Source organism: Erinaceus europaeus, chromosome 7, assembly GCF_950295315.1.
Source record: "Erinaceus europaeus chromosome 7, mEriEur2.1, whole genome shotgun sequence".
In the NCBI taxonomy this organism is placed as follows: domain Eukaryota; kingdom Metazoa; phylum Chordata; class Mammalia; order Eulipotyphla; family Erinaceidae; genus Erinaceus; species Erinaceus europaeus.
The window spans coordinates 128,742,264-128,760,556 of NC_080168.1; the positions used below are offsets into that span (position 1 = coordinate 128,742,264).

At 43.0% G+C, this 18,293-nt stretch overlaps 1 protein-coding gene across 2 annotated transcripts in view; it reads right to left on the reverse strand.

Annotated features, from left to right (window-relative positions):
* CCDC38 (coiled-coil domain containing 38) overlaps positions 1-18,293 on the reverse strand; it is a 56,291-nt gene that overhangs the window by 25,123 nt on the left and 12,875 nt on the right. For both annotated transcript variants that reach the window (XM_060195574.1, XM_060195573.1), the window contains exons 4-9: positions 15,958-16,126; positions 11,862-11,926; positions 10,200-10,363; positions 9,984-10,064; positions 3,328-3,488; positions 1,232-1,309 (exon numbers count right to left, since the gene is read on the reverse strand). In XM_060195574.1, the coding sequence (XP_060051557.1) occupies positions 1,232-1,309; positions 3,328-3,488; positions 9,984-10,064; positions 10,200-10,363; positions 11,862-11,926; positions 15,958-16,126 (718 nt within the window). The remainder of the gene's footprint in view (positions 1-1,231; positions 1,310-3,327; positions 3,489-9,983; positions 10,065-10,199; positions 10,364-11,861; positions 11,927-15,957; positions 16,127-18,293) is intronic.

Sequence of the window (18,293 nt, forward strand, 5' to 3'; positions counted from 1 at the left end):
GTGGAGACACCTGCAGCACTGCCCACTGCTCATGAAACCTGCTCCCTGCAGCTGGGGACCAGGGGCTTGAACCCAAGTCTTCACATAAGATTCTATGTATCCTACTGAATGAGCCACCACTTGGTCCTTTAATGATGTTTGTTTTATGTTTCAAGCTTTTATGAAATTATCTGAAATTATTTTTAAAAATCTTTTAAAGGAAATTTAGAATAATATCAAAATAAAATCAGAGGCATATACATCTATGCATACACATATACATACACATAGGCATCTACATGCATATATTTTATATATATATATATGTGTATATATATATATATATATATATATTTCCACATTCACGGGCTAACTGTACTTGGGAATGTGACTGCCATAGACTGAGCTGTGGAGATTCTTCCCACTAAGGCCCCTTCTCACACATACCTCTCATCCAGTCCTTTGGCAGTTTTTTATTGGGTCAAATGAGCAGCCTAACCTTTAGGAGAAGTAGAGGCCTCTCTGGTGACTGGGTACTTGCCTACTGGAGACACTTGTGTCTCTGTGTCTCTGTGTGGCACCTTTTCTGATGACATTTGCTAGTTGTTTCCTGCTGCTAAGCCTACAGTGCAGTGTGCTTCTACAGAGATGACAACAGTGCAACTGTCTATACGTTTTCTGGAAAATAGTCTGACGAAATACATTAAGAATATTTAAAACGAGTGAAGTTATCTGGGGGGGAGGACAAACAATATTGCTGCAAGACTTCTGGCTCATCCTATCTATAGAAACAGAATTTTTTTTCTTTTTTGGAAAGAGTGAGACAGAGAGGCAGACTGAGACAGGGAAAACAGCCACAGCACCAAGGCTTCCTTCAGGGCAGTGGGGCTGGGCTTGCACTGAGTCATGCGTGTGGCAATGGAGCCCACTGTGCAAGGAAGCTCTCCTGCTGATCTGCTTAAAGACTCTTTTAACTACTTCAGGCAGAAAGAAAAATTTTGGCTTTCCCCTCCAAAGTCCGATCATGCACCCCCTGACTTCTCTTCCAGTTCTTTCCACTTATTCACCATTCTGAATTTGGTAATAAAATCCGAAAGTGAGAGAGAAACAAAAGTGCTAGCTTCCCAGGACTGCAAGTGGTGTGCCCACTTTCCAGCCCTCCAGCTCCACTTGTAGGTCTTAGGTCTCCACTGATGTCGGAACCTTCTCTGGTCTTACATTTGCAGATGAAGCCCCAAATCTCTAGCATTACCTTCAGTCCCTCTGCTCAGGACAGTTTCTTCTGATGATGACGATGCCCTCTGGAAATCATCGCTGCTCTCTCTCGTTTCTAAAAATGGCACAGAAAGAGGAGAGGTGAGGGTGGGAGAAAGCAAAAGACACTTCTGAGAATGAGACCTTCCTGTCAGAATAAAGGTAGAGTTGTGAAAACTTCCAGGGGCAGAAAGATGGGCTCCCAGCTTGCCAGAGTAAGATGCAGGTGATGAGGGCGGGTCTCAAGATGGCAGAGGAGACGGCAGACCTGCAGGCACGAGGGCCTCTAGTTCCTGCATCTGTCTGTCCCCAGGTTAACCACTTGGGACAGAGAGACTCAGGGGTTTCTGAGCGCCCTCTAGTTAGATGACAAGTCTGGGAGGGCTGGGTCACATGCTATTAGATGCAGCTACACCTTAATTTCCCATTTTTTCCCTCTCATTAAATACCATGTATGTATGATAACCAAATGTTATGGATTTGTTTCAAGTATTTATTCGTCTGAAATTATTGAAACTTAAAATTGCTGTAGACTTTTGGTCCATCCTAATTGTATGTATGTATGTATTATTATTATTTTTTTGGAAACAGAGGCAGAGAGATACAGATGGAAAACAAGCATAGCACCAAGTGTGGGCTGTGCAAAGGTTAAGCTTCATGAAATGTAGAGCAGTGCTGTGGTGTCTCTCCTCCACCTCCTCTCCTCTCATCTCCTCTCCTCCCCTTAGCCTCTCCTAAACTCTCCTTTCCTCCCCCGCCAGGCCAGCACAGGGCTCACAGTGCTCACTGCCTTTGCTCCTCTCTCTCAGGGACTGCTTTGCTCAACCATTTCATGAGCAGTATTGGAGAACTGTTAACTTTGGGGTTTTATATTTATTTATTTATTTATTTATTTATTTATTTATTTATTTATTGGATAGAGACAGAGAAACTAGAGGGAAGGGGGAGACAGAGAAGGAGAGAGAAAGAGAGAGACCTGTTTCACTGCTAATGAAGTTTTTTCCCCTGCAGGTGGGGACTAGCTTGAACCTGGGATATCTATATATCTACATATTATATATAGATATAATCTTAAATTAACCTGAGCTTCCAAAAAGTAATATGAAATATCAAGAGATGAGGTGACTCCTTGTTTAAGTTCTGCTTAAAATAGAAATGCTGACATAATAAATAGCAAACATATGATGGGTGCCACCATCTGGTTAAGCACACACATTGCCATGAGTAAGGACCTGGGTTCAAACCCCTGTTTGCCAGCTGCAGGGAGAAACTTCAACAGCAGTGAAGAAGACCTGCAGGTGTCTAATTCTAATTGATCTCTTCTTCTACCTCTATTTATCTCTGTCCTAGCTAGTGAAAAAGAAAGGAAGGGGGCCGGGCAGTGGTGCACCTGGTTGAGTGCACATATCACTAAGTACGAGGATCTGGGTTTGAGCCCCTGTCCCCACCTGCCGTAGGGATGCTTTACAGCCAGTGAAGCAGATCTGCGGGTGTCTTTATTTCTCGCCCTCTGTCTCCCTGTCATCTCTCAATTTCCCTCTGTCCATCTAATCAAATTTAGAGGAAAAAAAAAAAGGGAAAAAAGGCCACTGGGAACAGTGGATTCATAGTACTAACACTGAGCCCCAGCCAATAACCCTGGTGGCAATAATAATAATAATAATAATAGCAATAATAAAAAGGGAAATGGCCACCAGAAGAGCAGGCACTGAGCCCCAATGATAACCCTGGTGGCAATAATAATAATAATAATAATAATAATAATAATAATAATAATAGCAATAATAAAAAGGGAAATGGCCACTAGAGGAGCAGGCACTGAGCCCCAATGATAACCCTGGTGGTAATAATAATAATAATAATAATAATAACAATAATAAAAAGGGAAATGGCCACTAGAGGAGCAGGCACTGAGCCCCAATAATAACCCTGGTGGTAATAATAATAATAATAATAATAATAATAGCAATAATAAAAAGGGAAATGGCCACTAGAGGAGCAGGCACTGAGCCCCAATAATAACCCTGGTGACAATAAACATATAATATGAGAACAAGATATTTACTTAGCTGAGATGAAGAATGTGTCACCTACTTAATATTCTTGGCAGAACGATGTCCAGATTTTCTTTACTCTTGGACGCTTGTGCCTTTTTCAGGGCTTGCTGTAACTGCCACTGTTTTGGAGACAACTTCAGCAGAAAAAATCCATATTTCATGTACTCTCTAAGGAGAAACTCGGTCTTTGCTATTTCACTGCTCAAAAGCAAACAGAGGTGTGGTTAGACAGACCTATGCAAAAGTACCTTCATTTTCTAAGGGCTTTCATCAAATTCGCCCACTTGATTATGTATTTGAACAACTACTCAACAAGAATGGTAAATTTGGCCATCATCTGTGAGATGTGAAGAAGGATGCTACCTGAAGAAGACATGCCTGAGGATAGCAGTTGGTTTGGTTTGGTTTTCGTTTTTTGTAGTGGAGCCAGGGCCTGACGTGTGCTTTCACCACTGAAAACATGTTCTTGTTTAGCTAGAGCCGGCTGCCACAGCACAGCACAGCACTGAAGCTTCCTTAGCTGCCATAGCACCTCACCCTACCTGGCAAGCAATTTCTCTGGCCCTACTCTGTTTATTTCTTTTCTTTTTTTTTAATATTTATTTATTCCTTTTTGTTGGCCTTGTTGTTTTATTGATGTAGTTAATGATGTCATCATTGTTGAATAGGACAGAGAGAAATGGAGAGAGGAGAGGAAGACAGAGAAGGGGAGAGAAAGACAGAGAACTGCAGACCTGCTTCACCGCCCATGGATCGACTCCCCTGCAGGTGGGGAGCCGGGGGCTCGAACCGGGATCCTTACGCCGGTCCCTGCGCTTTGCGCCACCTGCGCTTGACTCACTGCAGTACTGCCCAACTCCCACTCTGTTTATTTCTAAGGTAAATATATTGTGCGAAGTTTTAGATAAAGCGTAGTACTTAGGCACAGAGAAGAAAGGAAACTGTCAGTGAATATCTGTTTTGTACCCAGCAATATGCAGGACCCAGTGTAGATATAACTCCATCTTCAGCATAGCACATAGATAAAGGTGTTCTTTCTTTCTTTCTCTTCCTTCCTTCCTTTCTTTCTTTCTTTCTTTCTTTCTTCCTTGCCTCCAATCACTGGGGCTTGGTGCAAGTACTACAAATCTACTGCTTCTTGCAGCCATTTTTTTTTTCCTTTTCACTTAATGAGACAGAAAGAAAGTGAGAGGGGAGGGGTAAATAGAGAGGGAGAGAAAGATAGACACCTGCAGACCTGCTTCCTGGCTTGTGAAGCGTCCCTGCTACATGTGGGGAGAGGGGATTCGAATCGGGTCCTTGCACATATCCTCGGGCATAGTGCTATGTGCACTTAACCAGGCGCACTACTGCCCTCCCCCCATTCCTGTTCTTTTCGATGGGTTAGGTTGTTTTCGCCAGGCTGGCTTCACGGGCGGGTAACAGACGACCAGGGACTCATGGTTGAGCTGTAGGCAGTATCTCTTTATTCATGCAGGACGCAGCACAATCTAAGACGAGCTAAGTTAAACTCAAAGTACAGTACTCTAAAACTCACAATGCTGTCTTTATATATACTTCTCAAGTAGGGTGGAAACAGGATGTGACATAGAGAGGGTGGAGAGAAAAGTGACTGGTGAAAATCAGGATGTGACAAAGAAGGGATCAGGGTGTGACAAGGAGGGGGGGTGGAGCAAAAACATATCATGAAACAGTGGGGATTGAACCAATGCCCTGGAGGGAGGTGCTTGTTAACAGTGGTTATGTAAATAGAATGCAGTGGTATGTAAAAAGAATAGTGTTAAGCAGGGGGGATTTAAACCAAATGAAACAGAAGGGGTCTCATGAATACCAACAATTCCCCCTTTCTTTTTAACTAATGGCCATTATGGGGTGAACAGAAACGTATATCGTACAGGCGTTTTCAAAATAACTGGCATATGACATGGAAAACAAAATAGGCGAGCCAAGGGGAGCTTTTCTTGCCTCAAAGGGCAAGGCCTCGCAGACGAAAGGGCATTTCTTGTCTCTGGGAACACTTCATGCCTCTGGGGGCATCTCTTGCCTCAAAGGGCGTTTCTTGCCTCTGTGGGCATCTCTTGCCTCTTGGGGTGCTTCATGCCTTTGTGGGCATAACCTAATAAGGAGGGGGAGTTTTCTGACTCTGGGGCAAAGCCTGCAGGCGAGGGGACAAGGTCTATAAAGTCTCAAGGCAATTGGCTGAAGTTAGTCTTTGAGAAACACAGCAGCGTGTACCAGTAAGTCCGATGGAGGTGTCAGTCCAAAGTAGCTGACCACAGAAGAAAATGCCAGAGGATGAAACGCTGCACGTCTGTCTCGATGGGGAATGTCGGCCACCAGAATTCTGCTTTTCTGTAGAGAGTGAGCTTTGGAGTCTGTGAATCTGTTTCTTCAGGTCGTGCCAGGTCTCATCATTGGTTTCCGGGGGCGATGTCAGAGAACAGGGGTCCAAATGGATTTCCAGAAATTCCATTTGAGTAGATGCTTTTTCACGTGAAGACTTGACAGCTGAAATTCACTTACTTGTCAAACAAAACTTGTAGCAGATTAGAAGTTTACTATAATTGATAACTCTATTATAATTGGAAGTCTTTTCTAGTATGATTTTAAGGTTGTTTAAACTCAATAAAATGTGGAAAGGTAAACAGAAGAACCATGGTTAAAAGCCTCAGGCATGAGAATAATTAACATAATCATTTCACTATCTGCCCCACCCATAACTCATACGGTTTCCAGGATTAAACATTTCAGATTTATGTCAAGACGTAAAAGAGAAATCAAAGGAGGGAAAAAACAATTTTTTGGATTGTTTCTGGATGTCTCTAGAAATCATGGCTGTGTCCAGCATTTTTTTTTAAGTCAATGTCAAACAAAAATTCAGTCATTCAAATCATTTTCTTATGAAACGCAACTTGAACCAGATTATCAAGATCTCACCATGTAGGATTAAGAATCCCCGGAGGGCGACCTAGTTCAAAAAGCTCCTCGAAATTCCATTTAGGGTGCTTTGGACTGTTTTTGCTGGATTGCTTCAGGTACCCATTTTTCAAAGTGTCTTCCCATCGAAGAAAGAATCCAATCAGGAGAGTAGAACTAACCACGTGTCTCCACACTTGGGAACTGCCAGGGTACTGGAGAATGCTCCTCAAATTAGAGTAGTCCTTCTCCATGGGAAACATGCAAGAAGAAGTCCAGAAAGTCCCAGGGGAAATCCCCATGCATATCTCAAGGTCTACGATCACGGTCATAAAGAACCAAACTGTGGCCCGGAGCAAAATGTAGTCCTTTCCCTCAGGAAACATGGGAGAGGGAATCCAGAAAGTCCAAGGAGAAATCTCCATGCATCTCCCAAGCTCTATGATCCCCGTCATAAGAAACCAAAGTTCCTGGTCAGGGAACCGAAATGTGGCCCAGAGTAAAATGTTCCAGAGACAGACTAACTGTCTCATGATGAAACCGTAGAGGCTTTGGCAAACCTCTTCATAAGTAGAAAGGCAACCCATGGTGGATGGGTAGCCAAGTTTACTTATCTGGACGATGGGTGGGTAGGGTCCCACGTTGATGCTGGTCCATGTTTCAGGGCTTATTTCAGTCCCTGTTCGGGCACCATATGTTGTTTTCGACGGGTTAGGTTGTTTTCGCCGGGCTGGCTTCACGGGCGGGTAACAGACGACCAGGGACTCATGGTTGAGCTGTAGGCAGTATCTCTTTATTCATGCAGGACGCAGCACAATCTAAGACGAGCTAAGTTAAACTCAAAGTACAGTACTCTAAAACTCACAATGCTGTCTTTATATATACTTCTCAAGTAGGGTGGAAACAGGATGTGACATAGAGAGGGTGGAGAGAAAAGTGACTGGTGAAAATCAGGATGTGACAAAGAAGGGATCAGGGTGTGACAAGGAGGGGGGGTGGAGCAAAAACATATCATGAAACAGTGGGGATTGAACCAATGCCCTGGAGGGAGGTGCTTGTTAACAGAGGTTATGTAAATAGAATGAAGTGGTTATGTAAATAGAATAGTGTTAAGCAGGGGGGATTTAAACCAAATGAAACAGAAGGGGTCTCATGCATACCAACACATTCCTATCTTTTGAAAGGAGAAATCTGGAGTTGCAAATCCTCTGTGACTCACTCAGACCAGGTCTGCCAACTCAGATGCCCAAGATCTCCCAGCGATATGCAGGAACCTGGGCTCACAGCTTTTCCCTGGTCTCACGTTGCTTTGGAGTAATCATGTGACAGTTTAAGGTTTGAGAATGGTTTAAATAAGAGAAAACTCTCCTGGCAGGGACCTCCACTAGCTCCGTCCTGGTCTTTCGGGTCTTCTTTCCATATCCCCTTTGATATCGTAGCAGCATCACTCCTCTGTCAGTAGTTAGTTACAACCCCCAGCGCTTCTATCCAGCCAGCGCCTCTCTTGAGCCCTGCTGTGTGCGAGTGAAATTCTAGAGTCACTAAGTGGCTGGCTCAGCCAGGCTGCGTGGAAACTACTGGGAATCCTTCACCCCCACTTTATTCTTAGACTGACAGCTTCCCAGATGTGCTACAAAAACGTGTGGCGTTGAAATGGCTAAAACCACATCGCTTTCAAGTAAAAAAGCTTCAGAATGAGCCTCTCTATCTTTGTAATCAGATGCCCAGTCGTCTAGCCCTAGGCTGGAGGACATCTCTGCTCTGTTCCCAGCTTGCTCTTCACTACCTTCTGCACCTTTCTAAGACCGCGAGGCTCATCAATAGAGATGCTCTTAGCAAGGCTGTTGGCAGCTACTGTGCATAAACTCTGTGTGCAGGCAGAGAGCTGGCTGCTCCTCTACAAATATCAGACTCTGATCATTACTGTGGGGACAGGAAGAGGGAAAGGAATTTTTTTTTAAATTTTAACTTTTATTTATTATTGGATAGAGGCAGCCAGAAATTGAGAGGAGAGGGGGAGATAGAGAGGAGAAGAGACAGAGAGACACCTGTAACATTGCTTCACCACTTTGCAAAGCTTTCCCCCTGCAGGTGGGGACTGAGGGCTCGAACCTGGGTCCTTGCTCATTGTAGCATGAATACTCAACCAGGTACATCACCAACACCACCCCCTTGTAAGACTTTATTATTTTTATTTCTTTTTAGATCTTTTATTGTATATAATATTGGATAGAGACAAGAGAGAAATTGAGTGGGGAGTGGGAGATAGAGAGGGAGAGAGCCAGAGTCACACCTGCAGCCCTGCTTTACCACTCGTGAAGCTTTCCTCCTGCAGGTAGGGACCAGGGGCTTGAACCGGGGTCCTTGTGCCCTGTAATGTATGCACTTAACTGGGTGCACCACCACCTGGCCCCAGAGGAATTCTTTGTCTTGTAGAGTTTTCAACTCACTTACTTCAGGCTCCTTAAACTAGAAGAGGTTGTTATAGCCAATATGTCACACATATTATAGCACACTGTCATGGCTGCTATTAGTTTCATAGACCTTAGTGTTCAGTTCAGTGACCATATTTTAGATTAACTACTGGCCTCCTCCCAACGTAGTCTGGAATACAAATCTAGGACATGGTCTCAGAGGAGAGGTCTTAGTGTCAGGTTTTCAAGGAAAGGAAAAAGTGCTTTAAAATGAATTGTATACCAAGTAGAGTCTACTGAATTGTGAAGTTACTCTCTAAGGATGCTGATTAAAGAATATATCTTTAGAAACTTAAAATTAGTTCAAGTGAGATACACTGCACTGAAGAAGAAAGCATCTAGGTTTGAAAAATGTCCGATGATTTGATAATCTTATTCCAACTCTTGCTCCTATAATTTTTGTCATTATAAATCTGGTTTTAAGTATGTATAAGTATATATGTATATAGAAGGTATATACATATATACATCATATGCAATATATATATATATGATAACGTCACTTGTAATTTTAACATAATTATACTATGAGTCTTGACTTCAGAGATATTAAAATGTGGGGTAGAAATGTACCTTTGAATTAATTAACAGGGGCACTCAGAAAATAATTTGCTGTGGGTGGGGAGGCAGTGCAGCAGGTTAAGTGCACATGGTCACGACACACAAAGACACACAAAGACCTACACAAGGATCCCAATTTGAGCCCCCGGCCCCCACCTGCAGGGGGGTCACTTTGCAAGCAGTGAAGCAGGTCTGCAGGTGTCTGCCTTTCTCTCCCCCTCTCTGTCTTCCCCTCCTCTCTCCATTTCTCTCTGTCCTGTCCAGCAACAACAATGACAACAATAACAAGAAGGGCAACAAAAATGGGAAAAAAATGGCCTCCAGGAGCAGTGGATTCGTAGTGTAGGCACAGAGCCCCAGTAATAACCCTGGAGGCAAAATAATAATAATGATAATAGTTTGTTTTCTCTTAACATTGGTTTGCTTCTTTTAATTTATTTATTGGCTAGAGACAGACAGAGGAAGGGGGAGATAGAGAGGGAGACAGACACCTGCTTCACCACTTGTGAAGCTTTTCCCCTGCAGGTGGGTCAACTAATTTCTTGGCTTCTCCATGAACAAGTTAAAGAACCCTTTCTGCCAGAGGTCATTGTCTACCCAAGCAGAGACAATCCTTAGCCAATAGGTTACTTATCTGCTTCGGACATCACTAGCTGGTAAGGTTTATTTGTGCTTAGACCTTGCTAGGCACAAATAAGTTGTCATGGGCATCTGAAAAGGAAAAGATGACGCTCAGCCTCACCTTTTCACTGCCTGTACTTCCATACTCACTTTCTTTAGCTCTGCTGTCATTTGGAGTTTGTTTATAGTTTCTTGTGCTGCACTAAAAAGAACAGAGATTGTCAATTTGCTTTGTGTATGCTGAGAAACTAAAGGAGAGAGAGAGAGAGAGAGAGAGAGAGAGAGTGAGAGCGAGAGAGAGAGAGAGCGCTTTGATACGAGTGAAAGAAAAACAAACATTTTCAGAGCATCCACAGATCTCTGGTCATTTTCTCGAAGGAACTCTTCAAAAGCCATTGCATCTTCTTGGAGCTTTTTTTCTGCTTTTGACAGCTGCTTTTCCTTCAGTGCCATGTGTCTTTCAAATCTTTTAATCGTATTTCTTTTGGTTGACAGAGAAAACTAGGAAAATTGAAAGCAAGTACATCACCCCACATGTCTAGGACATCTCAGTGGTTTCAAAATAAAGGGAAATACAAACTGCATTGTATGTAATCATTCAAGTAATGGTGCCTCCAAATCTTGGGGTGACAACCTTTATTTCACAAAGTTTGTTTTAATAATTCTTAAAAGGTATAGTAATTTCTCTCTTCTATTGTTTATGAAGACGTTCATTGTTGTCCCAAAGTGGCTGTAGCTCTCAAATCAAAAGTAGCTACATGTCCTTCCAAAGCGCAGGTCTGCCTGCCATTACCTGCTGCCTCCCTCTAGTACTTCTGAGCACTGGGAAGGGCCGATGCTTCTATGCCAACTACAAATGCCTCCAGGCCAGCCCGAGCGCTGTTCTGCAGTTTCAAAGAGCCCATATACAACTCTAGCATCCTTTTTACAAAAAAAATTGTTATTCAGTATAGAATATGAGAATTAAATCGTATTTTCTTTTCTTACCAGAGCACTGCTCAACTCTGACTTTATGCTGCTACCAGGGTTTATCCCTGGACCCTCTGGACTTCATGCATAAGAGTCTGTTGCATAAAACACTGAGCTGTCTGCCCAGCCCTCTAGTTATTGTTAGGCACCAAGGACACAACCCAGGTGGCAAATTAAAAAACAAATTGGGGGGATAGATAGAGGGGTTTTCTTAGGGGTAGAAACCTTAAATTCAATATACAGCACCACATAAAGCAAAAAAAAAAAACCTTTTAGTGAATACTGATTAGACAAATTCATGGCAGAATGTGATCTATTATTTTTTAAATGTTTTAATTATCTTTATTTATTTGATAGAGACAGTCAGAAATTGAGAGGAAAGGGGGGAGATAGAGAGAGAGAGACAGAGAGACACCTGCAGCCCTGCTTCACCACTTGTGAAGCTTTCCCTCTGCAGGTGAGGACCGGGGCCTTGAACCTGGGTCCTTGTGCACTGTAACAGGTGTGCTCAATCAGGTGCGCCACCACCTGGCCCCATAATCTATTATTTTAATAATAATAATTAAAAGGTTCCAACTGGGAACTGGTATTTACTTCTGGCAAGAGTGGTGACAGGGAGTGTAGAAAGAATCCAGAATTTTCTGGATCTCCAGAGTGTCTGCAATCCTACCATCTTCAACCAAAGTTCCAGGGGAATCTGGATTACATGGGTGGAGACTCTGGTTTAAACTGGGCTTGTTAATTGCTGTGCTGGTCAAAGAGGAGAAAGCCGGGGGAGAATGCTCCATTCCCTAGGAAATGTGGAGCCCTGTCCAAGATAAGCGAATGCAAGCTCTCTGAGGCAGGGGTGTTGTTTGGTTCACTGCTTGGTACATAGTAAGCACTCAGTAAATATTTGTTGAATGAATGAATCAATCTGCTTAGTCAACAGAGGTGGAACATGCAATGGAAAATAAAACCAAGGTTAATATTTGGCAGTGCTATGCAAGAAGTCGTCTATTTGGCTGATGGGAGAAAATTATTTTAGTACCTCAAGCATAAACCTGTCTCTCTGGTCCTTAATGAATTCATAGACTGTCCTTTTTGTGTCTGAACCTTTAAAGAAAATGGAGATAGCATTAGGAATAGCTCATTTTCATTAAAAAGTTACATAGAATTAAAATTATATAATTAAATGGTTGCATACACTATGTCTGGACTTTGAAGAAAAATCATACCTTCTTTTTAAAATTTTTTTTCTGTGATTTTATTTATTTTCCCTTTTGTTGCCCTTGTCTTTTTTTATTGTCGTTGTAGTTATTATTGTTATTACTGATGTTGTCGTCGTTGTTGGATAGGACAGAGAGAAATGGAGAGAGGAGGGGAAGACAGAGGGGGGAGAGAAAGACAGACACCTGCAGACCTGCTTCACTGCCTGTGAAGTGACTCCCCTGCAGGTGGAAAGCCGGGGGGCTCGAACCACCCAACTCCCAAAATCATACCTTCTAATAAATTTTTAAATAGGTCTTTTTTAATTTTAATTTTCTCATTATCTTTATTTATTGGATAGAGACAGCCAAAAATCAAGAGGGCAGGGAGAGGGAGAGAGAGATGGAGAGAGACAGAGACACACCAGCAGCACTGCTTCACCACTCACAAAGATTTCCCCCTGCAGGTGGGGACCTGGGACTTGAACCCTAGTCCTTGTGTAGTCTATCAATAGGGTATGTATCATTATTCTTTTCTTCTGTAAGATGCTGAAGCTCAGAGATCTTAAGATGCTTTGACTTTGGACAAGCATCTTAATATATGGCAGAAGGGACACAGGGCTCCTAAGACTGTGCTAAATGAGACTCCAGTGTTTTAAGTGCTTCTTTTCCTTCAGAGAGCAAGAGAATGAGAGAGAATACAGCTCCAAAGCTGCCTTCAGCATAGGGGCAGGACTTGAACCTGGGTCATGCACTTAGCAAAGTAATGCACTACCTAAATGAACTCGTTCATTGGCTCTGATTATAAATCTTAACATTTTGGCTAACCAGCCATAAAACTTAAGTCATCAGGCCAAATGTGTTGTTTGGGGAAATCACAAAATATGGCAGGAAAGGAAATCTGATGACTAGCTTTGCCGTCTAGCAACAGATTACTGGTTTCTTTTTAGGATCGACAGAGTTGGTGCAATTGTATTTTTTCAGTTCGAAATTGTTTCTAGTGGCTTTTCCAATTTGACCCTTTTAGCAACCAGACAAGGTTTTGTTTTTGTTTCCCAGACACTGTTCAGCTCTAGTTTATGATGGTGCTGGGGATTGAACCTGGGACCTCTGATGCCTCAGGTATGAAAGTCTTTTTGCATAACCATTTTGCTATCTCCTCCACCTCAAACGATTCTTTAGACCAAAAGTCTATGTCTAACAAAGTGCTCCCTGCCCAAAGCAGGAGTGATGTTCACTCCCAGAGCACCTTATTACTCACGGGGAATGGAAAACAGGTCTGAGGGATCTGAGGCTACAGAGTACTTGCAACTGAGAAAAACTTCTCAGAAAAATCCAGGTGTTCCCTTAAGAGCAAAACCAAGAGCAGGCTTCAGTGGATGGAAGTAGCAACGACAGTCCTGTCATATCGGTTGTTGTTTTTTTTAGGATGATCTAGCAGTTTGCCACTACTGCACACTCCTGTTATCCCAGGCTTTCAAAATAGGAGCCACTAGCTCATTTTACTATCGTGTAGCATCGATACAACCTTCCGCATTCAGCCAGCATCAAGGCCAGGGAAAGGGCTCAATAGTCAAGGCCCAGGTTTGATCCTTGGCACCACTCTGGTTCCTCTCTCATAAAATAAATAATTAAAAAAAAAAATAATTCATAATTCCTAGATAAACTATACTTTTGGGGTCAGGTGGTGGCGCATCTGGTTGAGCACACGTTACAATGCGCGAGGACCCCGGTTCGAGTCTTGGTCCCCACCTTCAGGGGGAAAGCTTTGTGAGTGGTGAAGCAGTGCTGCAGGTGTCTCTCTGTCTCTCTATCTCCTCCTTCCCTCTTGATTTTTCTGTCTTTGTTCAACAAATTAAATATTTTAAAAAGTAAAGAAAAACATAGAGAACAAATACATGAGTCAGAGCCAGTTTTTCCTAAAACCAAGTTCATCCACTCAAATTCAAATCCACTTTTGATTAGAAAGACTATGAAGGGGATATCTCTATTCTGAAGTAAAATTTCCAAATTATGAACCTACTGCTTTGCTGTGGGTGAGACCCAGGTTCAAGTCTAGCTCCCACTGCATTAGAAGAAGTTTCAGTGCTGTGGTCTCTCTCTCTCTCTTTGTGTGTACTGTATGTGTCACTTTCTGAAAAAGCACAGAGCAGTCTAGCCCCCCAAACAAAAAACAAACAAATAAAATGACAAACACAAAAAACAAACAAATAAAAGACTAATTGTGAGAAGAGATCTTATCACTTCATTACTTCCCACTCTAACCTCCAAATAGTCTCCTATCTCACTTTGGGAACTCCATGACACCATGCACATCACTTTGTCCTCTTTCACAGAGAAACACTTGCTATCTTGAATTTTAACATGTTGCCATCAAAAGGCATGAAAACCGGGTTCTGAGGGAGCTGGGTGGACATGCACCTGATAAAGCACACACATTATCACACAAGGGGACCTGGGTTCAAGCCCTCTACCACCACATGGGGGCACTATGCAAAAAGGGAGGCTTCACGAGTGCTCGAGCAGGGCTGTAGTGTCTGTCTCTCACCTTCTCTCTGGAAAAACAGCTGTCCACTGCAAAGCCCTAGTGGCAAAACAAAACAAATGATGCTTTGCAACAGGCAGACTGTTTCTGATCCTAGTGATGTGTTCTACAGCTCGGACAACCAGAGCTTCTCGTTAGAAAGTCTCAGTGTCGGGCCAGCAAAATAGCTCACTTGGTCAGTGTGCTGCTTTACCATGTGTGTGGCCCAGGTGTAAAGCTGGCCCCCACTGCATTGGATACTGGAGAAAGCTTTGACACTGTAGTCTCTTCTTTTCTGTCTCTCTCCATCTGAAAAAGTCATCCCCGAGTGATGAAGACATGAAAATGACAAAAAAAAAAAAAAAAAAAAAAAGGTAGGGACTGTTCCATTCTCTAAAGGGAAGTTGGGCAACATACTCTACCACTCAAGGAAAGATGGGTCCTGAAATGAGTGCAGCCTGGAATGTTCCTAGCTGTGACCACAGAAAGCCAGCTCAGACCTACATGGATGCAGAAGCTACACAGGCTCCTGTGCTGAATATGGGCCCCAGATCAGATCAGTGGGTTTACAGTTAACAGTATTTATATACTTTTTCATATTTAGGAGCTAATCTCTTCCCTGATCCAGCTTTCTAGTCCTTTTTCCAACTATGAAACCATCTCCCCAGACAATACCTTGGGTCCACCTGCATATTAGCTGTCAGGCTCAGGCAAAAACTAGTAAAGTCATGGGCCCCTTGGAATAGACCTAAAATAGACCTACCGGCTTTTTCCAAAACGGAGACCCCAAATCTTCATCTGTAATATTCTTGCCTTTAGGTTCACGATTAGTCAACAATTTGTTCTGTTTTATGCCTTAACTCTTTTTCAGCCATCAGGTTCCAGATACCATGATGCCAACCTGACTTCCCTGGGCAGCTGACCCCCACCAGTGTGTCCTGGAGTCCCACCTCCCCAGAGCCCTGCCCCACTAGGGAAAGAGAGAGGCAGACTGGGAGTGTGGATCGACCTGCCAACACCCATGTTCAGCAGGGAAGCAATTACAGAAGCCAGACCTTCCACCTTCTGCATCCCACAATGACCCTGGGTCCATACTCCCAGAGGGATAAAGAATAGGAAAGCTATCAGGGGAGGGGAGGGGATACGGAGTTCTGGTGGTGGGAACTGTGTGGAGTTGTACCCCTCTTATCCTATGGTCTTGTCAATGTTTGCATTTTATAGATAGAAGTTAAAACAAAAGAAAGTGACAAGAAAGAAAGAAAAGGAGAAGAAGTTTCAATATGTATATGGTCATTCCCTTAATATTTTATCCATCTTTGCTAACTTTAATGTACTTTCTCTTCAAAAAGTCCCCCCAAAATGACATTAATAGTGAACTCCCAAAGCAATGTTCTTAAATGATCATTTAGACTTACCTTCTGCTAATCTGAGAACGAGAGTGGGATCTAGCCCAAATTTCTCAAATGAATTTTTACCACCTAGTTCAGATGGGAATGCTAGTTGGCCCAGGTGAGAGCGGCTCTTCATTCGAGAGGAAAAAGTCGACTTCTGGTGGACTTTCATGCTGCGGTTCATTAGTTGCTCCTGCCCAAGTGAAAAGTTTAAAGGGTTTTCTTACATGCCAGTATAACATAGTCACCGTTTCTTAAAATATCACTGGCAACAAGTCTTTTTCTGAATGCTGATATATTGAGCAGATGAATCTCAAAACTCCTTGATGAAGAATTGTGTATACTTTTTAGTTCCTTCTATGAAGCTAAGGCACAAATATAAAGACATTCAACACTCAATAAACAGGAAAATGTCATTCTGACTTTATTTTCACAATTTGGTCTTGTCCAATAGGTAGGTAAATTGAAAATGCCACTGATTGAAAAAGGCCGAGTCTACGGAATTGAAAATTTGAGAGGAAATGGATCTTCCCAGGAGACACTGAAAATTGGGCCCCCAATTGTGTGAGTTTTAATTTTGGATATTTTTCAATGCAGCTATATAAACACAAGCTTAAGAACATTTCCCGACAGATGGATGGGTCATGGAGCATTTCTAGATATCTTTCAAAAAGTTCTGCTACTGGGGTAACAAGATAACTTGGCTAGTTCTGCTTCCCGGTGTGTGTGCCCCAGGAGGCTGCTTTGGTGCGACAATGCCTTCTTCTCTTCTCTCTTCTTCTTTTTTTCCTTTATAAGTATGAACTAAAAATGAACCACAGGTCTTAATGAGCAATACAAAACTATAACTCTCCTAGAGAGGACAGGGGAAAATATAGATGATCATGGATACATTGTTTTCTCTTTCATAACATTTTAACAACCTAGCAGTGATGGCTCTCCCTCTTTCTGCCTTTTTGTTCCTCTATCTAAAAAAAATCAGCTAGGGGGCCAGGTGGTGGTGCACTTGGTTAAGTGCACATATGGTATGCACAAGGACCAAGGTTCAAGTCCCTGCTCCCCACCCACAGAGGGGCACTTCACGAGTGGTGAAGAAGTCTGCAAGTGTCCATCTTTCTCTCTCCCTCTCTGTGTCTCATTCCACTCTCAATTTATCTCTCATAGTCCATAAAATAGTGGGAAAGAAAAAGAAAAATTGGCCGCTGGGAGTGGTGGATTTGTAGTGTTGGCACTGAGCCCCAGAGACAATGCTGATGGCAAAAAAAAAAAAAAGGGAGTCGAGTGGTAGTGCAGTGGGTTAAGCGCAGGTGGCGCAAAGAGCAAGGATTGGCGTAAGGATCGGTTCGAGCCCTGGGCTCTCCCAACCTGCAGGGGAATCGCTTCACAGGCGGTGAAGCAGGTCTGCAGGTGTCTGTCTTTCTCTCCCCCTCTCTGTCTTCCCCTCCTCTCTCCATTTCTCTCTGTCCTATCCAACAACGAACAACATCAACAATGGCAATAATAATAACCACAACGAGGCTACAACAACAAGGGCAACAAAAGGGGAAAAAAATGGCCTCCAGGACTCCGCTTCCCCAGAGACCCACCCTACTAGGGAAAGAGAGAGGCAGACTGGGAGTATGGACCGACCAGGCAACGCCCATGTTCAGCGGGGAAGCAAATTACAGAAGCCAGACCTTCCCCCTTCTGCATCCCACAATGACCCTGGGTCCATGCTCCCAGAGGGATAGAGAATGGGAAAGCTATCAGGGGAGGGGGTGGGATATGGAGATTGGGTGGTGGGAATTGTGTAGAGTTGTACCCCTCCTACCCTATGGATTTGTTGTTTTATCCTTTTTTAAATAAAAAATAAATTTAAAAAAAAATGGCCTCCAGGAGCAGTGGATTCATGGTGCAGGCACTGAGCCCAGCAATAACCCTGGAGGGAAAAAAAAAGAATACTCAGCTATTAAGAATAATGAACTAGTGGTCCAGGAGATGACACAGTGGATAAAGCATTGGACTCTCAAGCATGAGGTCCCGAGCAGCACATGTACCAGAGTGATGTCTGGCTCTCTCTCTCTCTCTTTCTTTCTCTACCTATTTTTCTCACTAATAAATAAAATCTTTAAAAAAAAAAGTTACATGTGTAAAAAAAAGAATAATGAACTCACCTTCTCTGGCCCATCTTGGATGGAGCTAGAAGGAATTATGTTAAATGAGATAAGTCAGAAAGACAAAGAAGAGTTATGGGGTGAACAGAAGTTGAGGAAGAAGACAGAAAGTGGAATTCAAAGCATAATCTGACTGAGTTTGGAGTATTTCACCAAAGTAAAAATCTCTGGGTGGAGGAGAAGGGTAGATTTTCCGCTTCACTGTGT